General features: G+C 29.2%; 2 protein-coding genes across 3 annotated transcripts; both read left to right on the forward strand.

Annotated features, from left to right (window-relative positions):
• Positions 1-737: 737 nt before the first annotated feature.
• LOC124926507 lies at positions 738-3,821 on the forward strand. Of its 2 annotated transcripts, none has more exons than XM_047466744.1 (6): positions 738-882; positions 1,807-1,870; positions 2,828-2,929; positions 3,000-3,102; positions 3,195-3,309; positions 3,391-3,821. In XM_047466744.1, exons 2-6 carry the CDS (start codon positions 1,861-1,863, stop codon positions 3,445-3,447), a joined length of 387 nt encoding a protein of 128 aa, XP_047322700.1. In that variant the 5' UTR covers positions 738-882; positions 1,807-1,860; the 3' UTR covers positions 3,448-3,821. The 2 variants fall into 2 exon arrangements, with proteins under 2 accessions (XP_047322700.1, XP_047322699.1); XM_047466743.1 differs by having other exon boundaries at positions 740-882; positions 2,813-2,929.
• A 6,246-nt stretch (positions 3,822-10,067) lies between these two features.
• Positions 10,068-12,582, forward strand: LOC124927887 (serine/arginine repetitive matrix protein 1-like). Its single transcript, XM_047468381.1, has one exon. The coding sequence runs from the start codon at positions 10,197-10,199 to the stop codon at positions 12,138-12,140; it is 1,944 nt and encodes a 647-aa protein (XP_047324337.1). The 5' UTR covers positions 10,068-10,196; the 3' UTR covers positions 12,141-12,582.
• Positions 12,583-12,844: the final 262 nt, after the last annotated feature.

Below are 12,844 nucleotides of genomic sequence, written 5' to 3' on the forward strand. Positions count from 1 at the left end.
TTTTTTGATAGTGAGTAAAATATATATTTTTAAATTCTATAAAGATGATTTTAAAAGAGAATTTGGATTTAGTAAACACTAAGTTAAAACTAGAGATCTTTATTACTTTAAATATAAAGACATTTAAAAAAAAAAATTGATTATATATAAATTGAGCGCAATTATAAACTATATTTTAAATAAAATAAAATTGTATCTCAATTTTATTTGTGAAATTTATTCCATGTAAATTTTAGGTTGGATAACAAAGATAGACAACAAAGTAAGTATACTTTAAGTTTTAGTTTATATTAAAATTAAATAAATAATTTTTTTGTTTCGAATTAAAATTATAAAAAGTTGAATTATTTAATTAAAAAATATTAATAATATAATAAGAATATAAAAGTAAAAGATATTAAATATTTATTTATAATTTGATTAATAAGAAGATATGGAATTATTTAAAGATTATTAATAACTAAAGAAGAAGGTTTGATGAAATTATTTACAAAATTGATAGATAAAAGGGTTTAATTATATTATTTTATATTTATAGTTTTTATTTTAAAATAATAAAAAAATTATTCCATTAAATGGAAAATGCCTAAAATAATAGTGCTTTAGGAAATATACTACTAAAAACAGTACTAATTATTTTTTTGGTAATAAAACGACTCAGAAAGAAAGAGAGAGTAATTTACTGATCTTCATCGACTTGTAATAGACGGCCACTTGACCAGAAAATAAATACAATCGAATCGGCCATCTTCATCTAATAGTCTTTTTCTCTCTCTTTATGTATATCTAAACCTCTTCTTATATACATATAAACCTTTGCATCTGAAGCGAGCACAGGATTATCAAGTTTATGGTCTCACGATTTCCGCCGAACTGATCAAAGTTAAGTTTTCTGCACGATTTGATCTTACACGTAACGTTTGGATGTGTAATTGTGAGTTCTATTTAATTACTGGGTTTCGATTGTTTGAACTTCCCGATTATTTTCATTTGGAGAATTGGGTTTTGATTGAAATTTGCATTCAATGTTTGTTTGCTCCTTAGATAGATACAATAGATACATGAATTTTGGGAATCTATGTCAAATACAGTCCATGCCTCCTTTATGGGATGAATTATTTAGCTTAAATTGTGGGATATTAAATCTTCCCCATGTAATGAGAATTGGGTATTTTTCTTTTGCATCAAGTTCTAAGATGATTGAATGAGAGTTTCTCTGCTGGAAATAGAATGATTTGTGTGGAAATGAACTTCAATTTCTGATATGATTTGTGGGTCAACTTCAATTTTTAACTATCATGTGTTCTGTGGAAATGAACTTCAATTTCAGATATGATTTTTGGGTCAACTTCAACTTTTAACTATCATGTGTATTGAAATCAAAGAATTAAGATCTTCACCACTATAGAAAGAGGGACATGAAACAGTTATAATCGAAGGTTGTAGTGTTCAAAAATGGTAAACGTGATATCGAGATGGCTTATGTTGTTTGTAGTGATTTTGATTTGTTTTTGTTCATGGTGGTTTTATGGATGATTTGGGTTTTGGGATGTTGTTCTTTGGGTTTGGTGATGACCTGTTTCTACATAGAAGATTGGTATTCATCTTGTTTTGTATTTTTTTTTTGTCTTTCTTCATTTAGTTTTGTGATTTTTACTCTTTTTTATTCAATCAAGAAAGAAAGAGGCCAAATGACTGCACTTTCATATTTCAGACAAATCTTATGTTTCTTTTATGGTTACCATATAGCATATAATGTCTGAGCATATTCCTTCAATTAATATATATATATTTTATGTTCAGCAGGTAGCTAGCTGAAGGAAGCATAGGTAAAGAACACACATAGAGTAAATATTATCAATGGATTCAAGTAAGCAATTTCCCTTCTTTTTTTCTTGTGGAAATTATCATTTCAGCTTCTTCTTTTTTCAAGAAAACAAAAATTCTTTTATTAAAGTAATTTTGTATAACCCGATAGGATAGCTAAGTGTAAATAGTTTGATTCTCACTAATAACGCCTTAAGTTGAAGTGGGTGTTAGTGTGTTACTATGTGAGTCTCGTGCTAACTCTGAAAATAAACTCTGGTTTAAAAAATGTAATTTGGTAACAAATGTTTGAAGAACTCAATAAACAAAATTATGAATTCTTGTTACAAAAGCATAAAACTTAGTAATTAGCTCTTTGCATCTTCATTCCTTCCATAGTAACTCATTTTGGAACGAGTTTTCTACTTCGCTCCAAATTCTGCTTTGATCAATAGTACACTCTTGAACCTCTTTCCATATTCAGTTGTTGCTTCTATTCATTCTCCTAGAACTTCTTGAGTTCTTTTCCTTCCAAATTATATAAATTTATGCAACAAATTATTGTACACCTATATAAATTTATGAAGAAATTATTGCTCTTGGCTCTCAAAATCATCCACTCATTGATATCGATCCATTCTCTAGGGGCACCGTTAGTTATCAACTATCATACACTAATTCAACTTGAACCAAATTTCATTATTGAAGGGACATTGAATTAGAAGATGTTCAAGAGTTTCACTTTCTCCTCTACACAATGGACACAATATATCTTAAGACTGTATTTCTTAAGACTGAGATATCTGCATTTTTGTTCCATTGAGAATTGACTGTATCCTCCATAACAGGAGATGAGTAATAGAAAAAAATTGAACTGCTACTTTGTGATTCAGAACCCAAACAAACCTAATTTTATGAGCAAAAGTCTCAAGAATCACTTGACATTCCAAATAAACTTTTTTTCCCTTTGAAGTCTAGTGAATGTATAAGCTCGTTTTCATGACAGAAACTACTTCTGCAGTGGGAGATGGTTTGAGAAATGGGCTCGAGCTGGTGAAGTCATTTTCGGATAAGCATGTTGATCTTTTGAGGCCCACAACACGATATAATTCCACTGTTAAAGGTAAACTAACGACCTCAAACAAGTTTGAATGCTGAATTTTGTATTCCTCAATGACCAGCTGATTCTGCAGACAATGAAAAGGGCGGCAAGTATATGCTAATTCGAGATGACACCGAACTGGGAACTTATGACAAACCCCTTCCTTGCTTCGGTTGTGGGATAGGATGGTTCTCGTGAGTATTTATTTATTCATTTATTATCATCCTTCGAGCAATGGAAGGAACGAAGAACAAAACAAATAATACATTTTCTTTTGTATTGATAGGTTTCTGTTAGGTTTTGCTTTTCCAATTATGTGGTATTACGCCACATTTCTCTATTTTGGAAACTATAGGAAGGATCCGAGGGAGCGGGCTGGCCTTGCTGCCTCTGCCATTGCTGTAAGTATATGCAAAATATAATAATTTAAACTATAGTTTATAATTTTGGGTATATTATTGTATTTTTGTTTGATTTTGCAGGCGATGGCCATCTCTGTTATATTATTATTAATCATATTAGTGATTATTCTACTATAGCTCAACCTATGGGAAGTTAGCTTGTGAAGAAGATTCATTTCATTTCATAGAAGCAAGTTCTCTATATATCAACAGGAATTGTATTGCAAGCTGAAATAATAGACATAAATTTGTCTCCGGCTATACAAGAAGAAGAATTTGAAACGACGATAATGATGATAGAGCCTAACTGGCTTTGTTTGTTGTTTGTGAATATATATATTTATTAAAAACCCTGGAATTCTTCCATTCACTTGTGATGTTCTTACATACAATATGTATCGGTTACAGATCAAGACCTCGAGTTTATGTGTAAAGAAAATATTGTTTACTTACATTGCTTTAGTTGTTTTCTTAAAATTTGAGGACAAGTAATGAAAACTTTGAAATTTGAGTCTATTTTCATACACAAATTCATTTCATTAGCATGCCATATTCCAAATGCAGGTTTAATTTGATTCTAAACGCACTGATACATTTAATCGCTTCAACTTATTTTTTCTCGTAGAGAAAATGGATTTTCCAAAACGACGGGTATCTTATAAATTGAATCAAACTAATCAAATCTTAAACAATGATTACTGTCATTTAAATTATAATAATATGTTTCTATTTATTTATTTTTGTAACATAAGTTATATTAAATAAGATAAATGCTATCGAATCATTGGTGTACAGGTGTTGTATATATTCTATCTCAACGTTTTCTAGTTAACACTTGTCCATGAATAAAATATCAGGTATAAATAATTTAGTATAATAATAATAAAATATATATGATTGGATGGACAAGTGTTAATTATAAAACTTAGAGATAGGATGAAATGGTTATTTTATAGAGAGAAATGAATAAAACGTATATATAAAGCCAACCATTTCTAATGTCTGAGACACCTACCCCTTGAACTGGCTTAGGGACCCAAACTGTCTGCTGCAAAGACAAAAACCTTTTCTTCACTATTTTAAATTTATTGAATTTTCTTTCTTTTATTAAAAAAAAGGAATACTTAAATATTGGTCTAGTTTGAAGGTTGATCAGTTTTTAATTTTGATTAAAATAATTTGGTTTGATAGGTTTCTAAATAAGTTAATTATAACTTTTATTTATTTGTATTTGATATCTACCCTAACATTTTTATATCTAGGGTAGTTTAATAATGTAAAAAGTATTACCAAAGAGGTTAAATTTATCAAGTATTTGATTATCACTACTTAAATTGAAACAGAAAAATAATTATGTATAGTCATTTAGTTTAATATATATATATATATAAAAGAGAAAGGATATGGTATTAAATTTAGAAGGAAGACTAATGTGATTTAATCTAATTAGTAAAAAATAAATAAATAAATTTCTCTCTCATTCTTTTTCTCCAATTTCTATCTTCTTAGGACTCTTCATAAAAAATAATAATAATAATAATAATAATAATAATAAAATAAAATAAATGGTTAAATTGAAATAGGATAGAAATGAGAAAGCAAAAGGTGAAAGGGACACATGGTCTTAATCCTAACCTAAGAAAAACTATAGGATTAATAATGCAAATTGCAAGATGGGTCCCTTTTCTTTATATTTATATTTATATTTTTTTATTACAAGTGTGTACGTAACGACAACTACCAGCATGCCCGAAGACTGATCAATAATATTATTTATATATAAAAACAATAAGCACTCCCTTTCAAATTATAACTTTTAAATAAAATGTTTTTTCGCCACCTATGACCTATGTTACTTTCCCATGATTTAATTTCTAGGACACTTATAGATTTTTTAATAATGAACTGGTCATAGTTTAAAACTTCTTCAGGCTGTGAAGCGGCCACGGGCATGAACACCGAAAAGGAACTAGTATATATATATTGAAATCGAATTATTAACTAAAGATGAATTTTCCAATGAGATTATTTATTGGGTCAATTATGATTTCAAACTTTATTTAAATTTTATAATTTAGACTCTTTATTATTAAAACTATAAAAAAGAAGTATTAGTTTTGTATTAAAAATTTTAAATGTCCTTAACTTATTATCGATTTAATATTTATAAATAAATAAATAAAAATTTTATGTCAATAATTTAACTATAAAATTTTATTTTATCTAAAATTCACATAACTATCATCTAAAATTTTAACTATCATTATAACTATCAAATCCCTCATTTTATTAATTAAAATACCTTTTAAAGTTTTCTTACTGAATTGAATAAATGATATTTAGTCTCTTATATCATCCTTAACCCACAAATTTATTCTCAAACCTAAAATGTAGTAAACATCACATCAAACAATAATTATTCTTCAACCTAAAAACTCATTTCCAAACTCCAAAAAATATTTTTAAATTTTTTTTTCTCACACTAAATTTTTAACCTTATTAATATTATCTATACATATTTAATCACAATCTTTTCTTATTCATTTAATAAAATTAATTATATATCAATAATTCATACCCAATTAAATAATTTAATAATACATTTAAATAAACAAATATAATATATTAAAACAAACATTATTAATAAAAAATAATAAATTTCTATATTTATTCGTAATTTAAAATATAAAATATAAAATAAATTAGATAATTTTTTAAGTTTAATATAATTTAATGATTTAATTATACATTTAAAAAATATTATAATTTTTTAATTTAAAAATAAAAAAATAAATAAATTGAATAATCAATTAAAAAAAATGACCAAAATGAGGAATGAATAGTGCCAACACAAATATGCATTGGCTGGAGGATAGAGGCATTCAAACGCAAAATGCGTATGCGAATTACGTCGGGTTGAAGGAAAAAATGTCACACATAATTAGATTTGTGTGTCCATTGGAGATGATCTTAGGAACAATTATGATTATTTAGTGTGTTTTTATCAATTAAAACTAAAATATATTTATTTTATTTATTAAATTTTAATTTCAAATATAAAAATGTATGTTTGTAATTATAAACCTAAATAACATACTTTTTATTAAATAAAGTGTTAAACCCTAAAAAACTAAAAAAAAAATGAAGATCAAAGAAGCTCTGAAGTGTAATCTTATTTATTTATTTATTTATGGATCAAAGAAGCTCTTAGAACAGGTTTGGATTGCAGTTTTTTGTACAACTGAGTATAAAAAAAAATGATGATGTTCGATGATTTTGAGTAGATGATAAATATTTTTTTATAAAAAAAACTTAAAGAGTAATGATATATATATAAATAAAATAAAAAATAATAATTTAAAATAAAGAATGTTTTAGTATTTTAATTAATAAATTCACTGATGTAATAAAAAAAAAATGAAAATAAAATAATGTTTGAATGGTTTGAGTTAAGGCCTTAAACAAACCATCCTAAATTCACAATAAGGCTAGATCCGTACTTTAATCGAATTCAAATCATATGCAACTACTTTAATTTGAATTTAGTTATGCAATATATAATTAAATAAAAAGGGCCCTTCCATTGTATTTTAAAGAAAATATAATAAATGTTACTTTCACAATTTCTAAATGCCCCAATACTAAAGTAAGATATTCCACAAAGTACAAAAGAAATGGGCCATTCACCGTTGGCTTTTTTAGATGAAACCTTGAGTGGTGTAATGAGAAGGGACCACTCAAAGGGAAAAATTGTTATATATGTGGGTACCTGTTTTCTCTATTTTATTTTGAAATTAGTTGTGAATGCAAATTTACCATAATAAATTTTACCAAGTCAAGCTGACCAAATATTATAATAGGTTTACCCAATATGAATTTATAAAATAAGAGGTAGGTCTATCCATTCAATATTATGTAAAATGAGCTTAAGCTCAACTCAATATTTTTATTTATTTACCAAATATTTATGTATATTTTTGTAGTTAATAAGATTTTTTTTATTATATATTTTGTCATACTTACTATTTTATTGATTCAATTCTCATTTAAAACATTTTAAATAAAAATAGAAATTATGATTGTGAACTATCATTCTAGTTTCTTATATTAAAAACAAAATAATTTTCTCCTAGTGTATTTCTTATGATTTTTTTACATCCTCTTAATCTTTATTTCTTTTCTTATGTTAAGTTAAAATTCACCATAATTTTTTTTTATATTTAAGTCGGAAGCTATAATGTCCCACAACAATAACTTAATTACATTTCAACCAAAACGTTTTGAATGAGAGTCGAACCAGTGTCATTAATTTGGTCTCTTAGTTTTCATCACCGCTGCTACATCTTATGTCGATCAAAACCCAAGTTTATAAAACTCACCCGATTGGTTTGGACCCATCATCAATATATGTTGCGAGATTATGGTATAAAAAACGACACACAATCTTATGTTTAAGGTATTCTAAGTTGTTATTTGACAAAGTGGAGTGAGATTAAAAAGGGGTAGGGCTATTTTTATTATAAAGAGATATAATGGTTTTGGTGTAGTAAAAAAGGTTGTTGCCGTTTAATGATTGCATCCACGCTCCATTTAAATTGGGAAATTGTAATGTGAATGGGTATACAAATGTCTTTTTTCTTTTTTTATATGAAAATAAATATTGCCATACTTAATGTTCCTATCTATTAATCTTGTGGACCACTACCAATATCATTATCTAAGTCACAAATCAACCACCTTTTTTTTTCCATGTTTTTAGATACTTGTCATATAATTTACATACATACCCTCTATTCTGCCACTTAAGTCTATAATAGTTTGACTAATTTAAAGTTTATTTGTTTTGTTTAATAAATAATGTTGATATTTAAGTTATATGAAGGTATGTTATGACTTTTAAATGTTATAATGATAAGAAATGACTCTCAATGTAGTTACCATTGGGTGGATTGCATAAATAGAAAAAAATATGAAACTGTTTGATTAAAAACAAAGTAACCGGACAGATTGTTCTTATAGCTTCTTAACTATTATTTAACTAAAATTTGAGGTATATATTCTTTAAGTTATTTGATAATCGTATTTGCGGAGATTCAAAGTGACAAACCGACTCAATCAACAAAGTGCATTGTTGATCTTTTAGACGATCTTCAGAGGTGATAATGTGTGGACATTGGTTAGAGAGTTTCTCTCTTGTTGTCTTGTTGGTGTTGATATTTTTTTTCTTTTATCAATTTTGTCGTTTAATTAAACCATTTTTTTTAATAAAATGAAATTTTTATTAAAAAAAAATGTACATGATCATGGAGTACTCAAGAATGTCATTTTATCTTGACTTCTTTGTATTAATTTTCATTTTGTCTTAGTATTTTTTTTTCGTAATTCAAAAACTTGTTGATAATGTTAAAAAAAATATAAATTTTTTATTAAATATTTGTTGTTTTTGTTAATATATACATGTCACATCTTTATTAGTTACAACTTAATCATTTAATAATAAAGAGAAAGGATAGCTTGACAGAATTGAATAATACATAAACAACCAATAAGTAATATTTCTACATTCTTTTTCTTATCATTGATTGTTTTTCAAGCCTTTTGCCACTAAAAAAGTTGTTTCCTAGCCCTCAGCTGTTAGCTAAAATCATATATGCCCTTTGAGATTTTTTTATTTTTTATAACAGTGGTTCAATTTTTATTTAAGAAAAAAAGTAAAACCCCAACTTAAGGGTACATATATGAAATTCTATTTGCATACCATACAAAGAAAAATACATAAATGCATTCAACAATCTCTCTATAGGCTTACAAGGGGAGAAATTGTATTTAAAAATAGATAATAAGAATAATTTATAAAAATAAATTATATCTAGAAAATATAGGAAACTGTTGATTGATGTGAAGTATCGGAACTAAGGCGGTTCGAATTGAGATTTTTGAAAAGATTTAAAAGGGGAAAAATGTAATGATTGGTGATAATTTTGAGAATATGATGATTATTTTTATTTTTTTTGTTAAAAAGATTTAAAGTGTATTGATATATATGAATAAAATAAAAATTAATAATTTAAAATAAAGGATATTTTAGTATTTTAGTTAATGAGACGAATGATGTGATTGTTGAGAAGTGATTAATTAGAAAATTATTTTAGATGAAAAAAATCCAAAGAGAACAAGAGCTAAGCTTATCATTTATCATTTCAATATTCAATAATCATTATTTTATTTTTTTATAATAAATTAATTTTAAATAAATCAAATAAAAAATTACATATAAAACATTAATTTACAAATAATAATAAAATAATATCTAGAAAAAAAAATCAAATCTAAACATTACATAATATAAATTTGCAAAATTAAGATTCTAATAAAACTGATATACCAATTACACAATTTGTTTAGAATAACCTAAAAAAAAATGAGCGATGAAGAAGAGTAAAACGACAAACTAATTAATCGATGTGAAAAGAATATCTACCCAAAATTCTGAAACGTCAATAAAATTTGATTTTGATAACTAACGTCGAAATATTTTTTACTCAAAATAGCAAAAACTCGTATAAATGATAAAATATACCAATAAAAAAAACTATAAATTAAAGATAAATTCAAAAAAAACTTCTTAATATTTATAAAATATTAAATGATAAATACATTTTGTTTTATTTCTCCAAAATAGATAGATTACTGACATCAAATAACTAGTTGGTGCATTGGTGGTTATTCAAATAATAATAAAAAAATAAACAAGATATTAAATAAAGTTTTAACTTTTGAAAATAAATAGTTAAATATTTTCCCTCTCACTAACTTTCTTCCATATTATATCAGTCATATTTCTTTCTCTCTCTTTTCCTGGATCCATTTTCATTTCAATCTACAATATGGAAGGAGACTCACCACCCTTATGGGCCCAATCCACCGCCGCATTCCACCACCACCACCACCATCGCCGCCGCTCCTCCGCTCCGATCATCAACCCCGTCGTCCTCATCCTTCTAATCCCCACCCTCTTTCTCCTTCTCATCTTCTTTCTTCTCCCTCCTTTTCTCTTCCATACATCTGAATTTCTCCGCTTAGGTTCAGTCAAAAAGAGCTGGGATTCTTTCAATGTCTTACTCGTTGTCTGTGCCATTCTCTGCGGCGTCTTCGCCCGAAGAAACAACAACAACGACAACAATATTAACAGTCAAGAACAAGAACAAGTACTAATTTCGAATGCCGCCGCCAAATCTCATACTCAATGGTTTGTCCAAGATCATCATCCATCGCCGATGATTACAACACCGGCAACCACCACTGGAAGGTTGAGGAGAAGTAGCAGCTCGTATCCAGATCTAAGACATGAGTCCTTGTGGGAACCCGACCAGACCCAGTTCCGGTTCTTCGATGACTTTGAATTGAACCATTACCGTCCTGCTCCATCGGCGCCGGCACCGGCGCCGGTTACTTCACGTCATCTCCCTTCTCGACGGACCACTGGCTCAGGGGGGGATAGAGATGATTTTCTATTCAAAGAAATTCCGGTGGATTCGTTTGTCGTTCGTTCTCCACGTCCAAAGTCACCGGAGAACCAACATCAGCCGGCGGCGAATCCAGTACAGAGGCGGACATTTCAGAGTGTTCCACGTGAAAAAGAGATTAACAAAGTAGAACAAGAGCAGGATCAATTTCAGTTCAAGATCCAAACAAAAACAACAATACCCGATCAGCCTCAACCTCAGGAAACAATTGTGAATCGTAGAACGCTGAAAAGAAGCGACAGGAAAAAGAGTGGATCGGCGAAGGAAATAGCGACGGCTATAGCTACTTCACTCTATAGCCAAAGAAAACGAAAGAGAAGATCTAAAACTAGAAATATTTACGAATCTGCATCAACCCTCTTCCAACAAACTGAAGAACATCCAAACCCTCCGCCACCACCTCCGCCACCGCAAATGGCTGCACCTCCGCCGCCTCCGCCACCACCACCTCCTCCACCGTCTTTTTTTCAAAATATCTTCAAAAAAGGAACCAAGACAAAGCGAGTTCATTCTGTTTCCGTTTCAGTTTCTAGTCCGCCGCCACCGCCTCCGCCGCCGCCGCGATCATTGTTCAACAATCTGTTAAGAACAGGTGGTAAAAGCAAACGGACATCAGGTCTGCCACCACCGCCTCCACCGCCTCCGTCTTCAATCTTCAACAATATCTTCAAATCCAATACAAAGAGCAAACGATTCAACTCAATTTCTACTCCACCCCCTCCTCCTCTTCCTCCTCCTCCTTCATCAACCTTCCGCAATATGTTCAGAACAGGTACCAAAACCAAACGATTCGATCCCATCTCCAAATATCCACCGGCGTCTGATCAATCTTTCGACCCGCAATCACCTCAATTGCATAACTCCGATTCCCCTCGTCGGCGAAACAACACATCAGCCGGACGACCCCCTTTACCCACAAAAATGAACCAATACTACGACGGAAACAACGAGACCATTATCAACAGCGGAGCTCAATCACCTCTAATTCGAATCCCATCGCCGCCACCATTGCCACCATTCAAGATTCCAGAGATGAAATTCTTCGCCCGAGGCGATTACGTTAGAATTAGGAGTACCCACAGCTCCAGATGCAGCTCTCCAGGATTGGATGACATAGATTTTCTTCCATCAAGATCATCAGATGCAACCGAGGGTGGGGGTATTCAAGGATCAATCACACCCACATGTCCAAGCCCAGATGTAAATCTAAAAGCTGATTCATTTATCGCAAGGCTAAGAGGTGAATGGAAGATCGAGCTGATGAATTCCGTCAATGAAAGAAGAAAGTTGGGTCAGCAGCTATAGTAACATAAACACATTATATAACCATATGAATTGTCTGTCTGATTTAATTCAGGAAATATGATATATACAATCTGAAATCGCATAATCGCTAATGGAAACGCGAATGGGTGCGGTTTAGGGTTTTGGTGGAGTCCTTTTTTCAGTTTCCTCCCATCGAATCCCCTGTTCTTGCTGAATTTGTTTGATTGAGAATATGGTCATTGTTCATAGAACAAGAATAGGCTCTAAAAGAGGGTGTTTTTTGGGTACCCTTTTGGAGTTATATCTTTACTTATGTCACAAGTGTGAGTTTTGATTGTAATTTGTTTGTTTTAAGGAAACCAATGTTTTAATGTTGGTTTCATTTGTAAATATCATTTATGTAACATATTTCATCTAGATATGGATTTAGATGAAATCATATTTGATCATTAATTTAAATTAGTTGATGGTTTCTTGTTTATATTCAGATAAAAGAAAAGTGTCCTTGTTTAACTAATAATTTCCTTTTAAAATAATGTTATTTGACCATTTCATATTCTGGCTCTCAATCTTCTTTGGAGCTGTTGGGCTTCTTTATTAAAAAAATAATTGTTTTTTATTTTAGAATAAGACTTCCCACTAATTTATTTGAATTTTGGAAGTAACTGATCAAAATATTCTTAATATTCATATTTTAAAATTACAGCAAAATTTATTGTAAAACTCACTTAATTTCTAAGATA

Source organism: Impatiens glandulifera, chromosome 2 (genome assembly GCF_907164915.1).
Source record: "Impatiens glandulifera chromosome 2, dImpGla2.1, whole genome shotgun sequence".
Taxonomy (NCBI): Eukaryota; Viridiplantae; Streptophyta; class Magnoliopsida; order Ericales; family Balsaminaceae; genus Impatiens; species Impatiens glandulifera.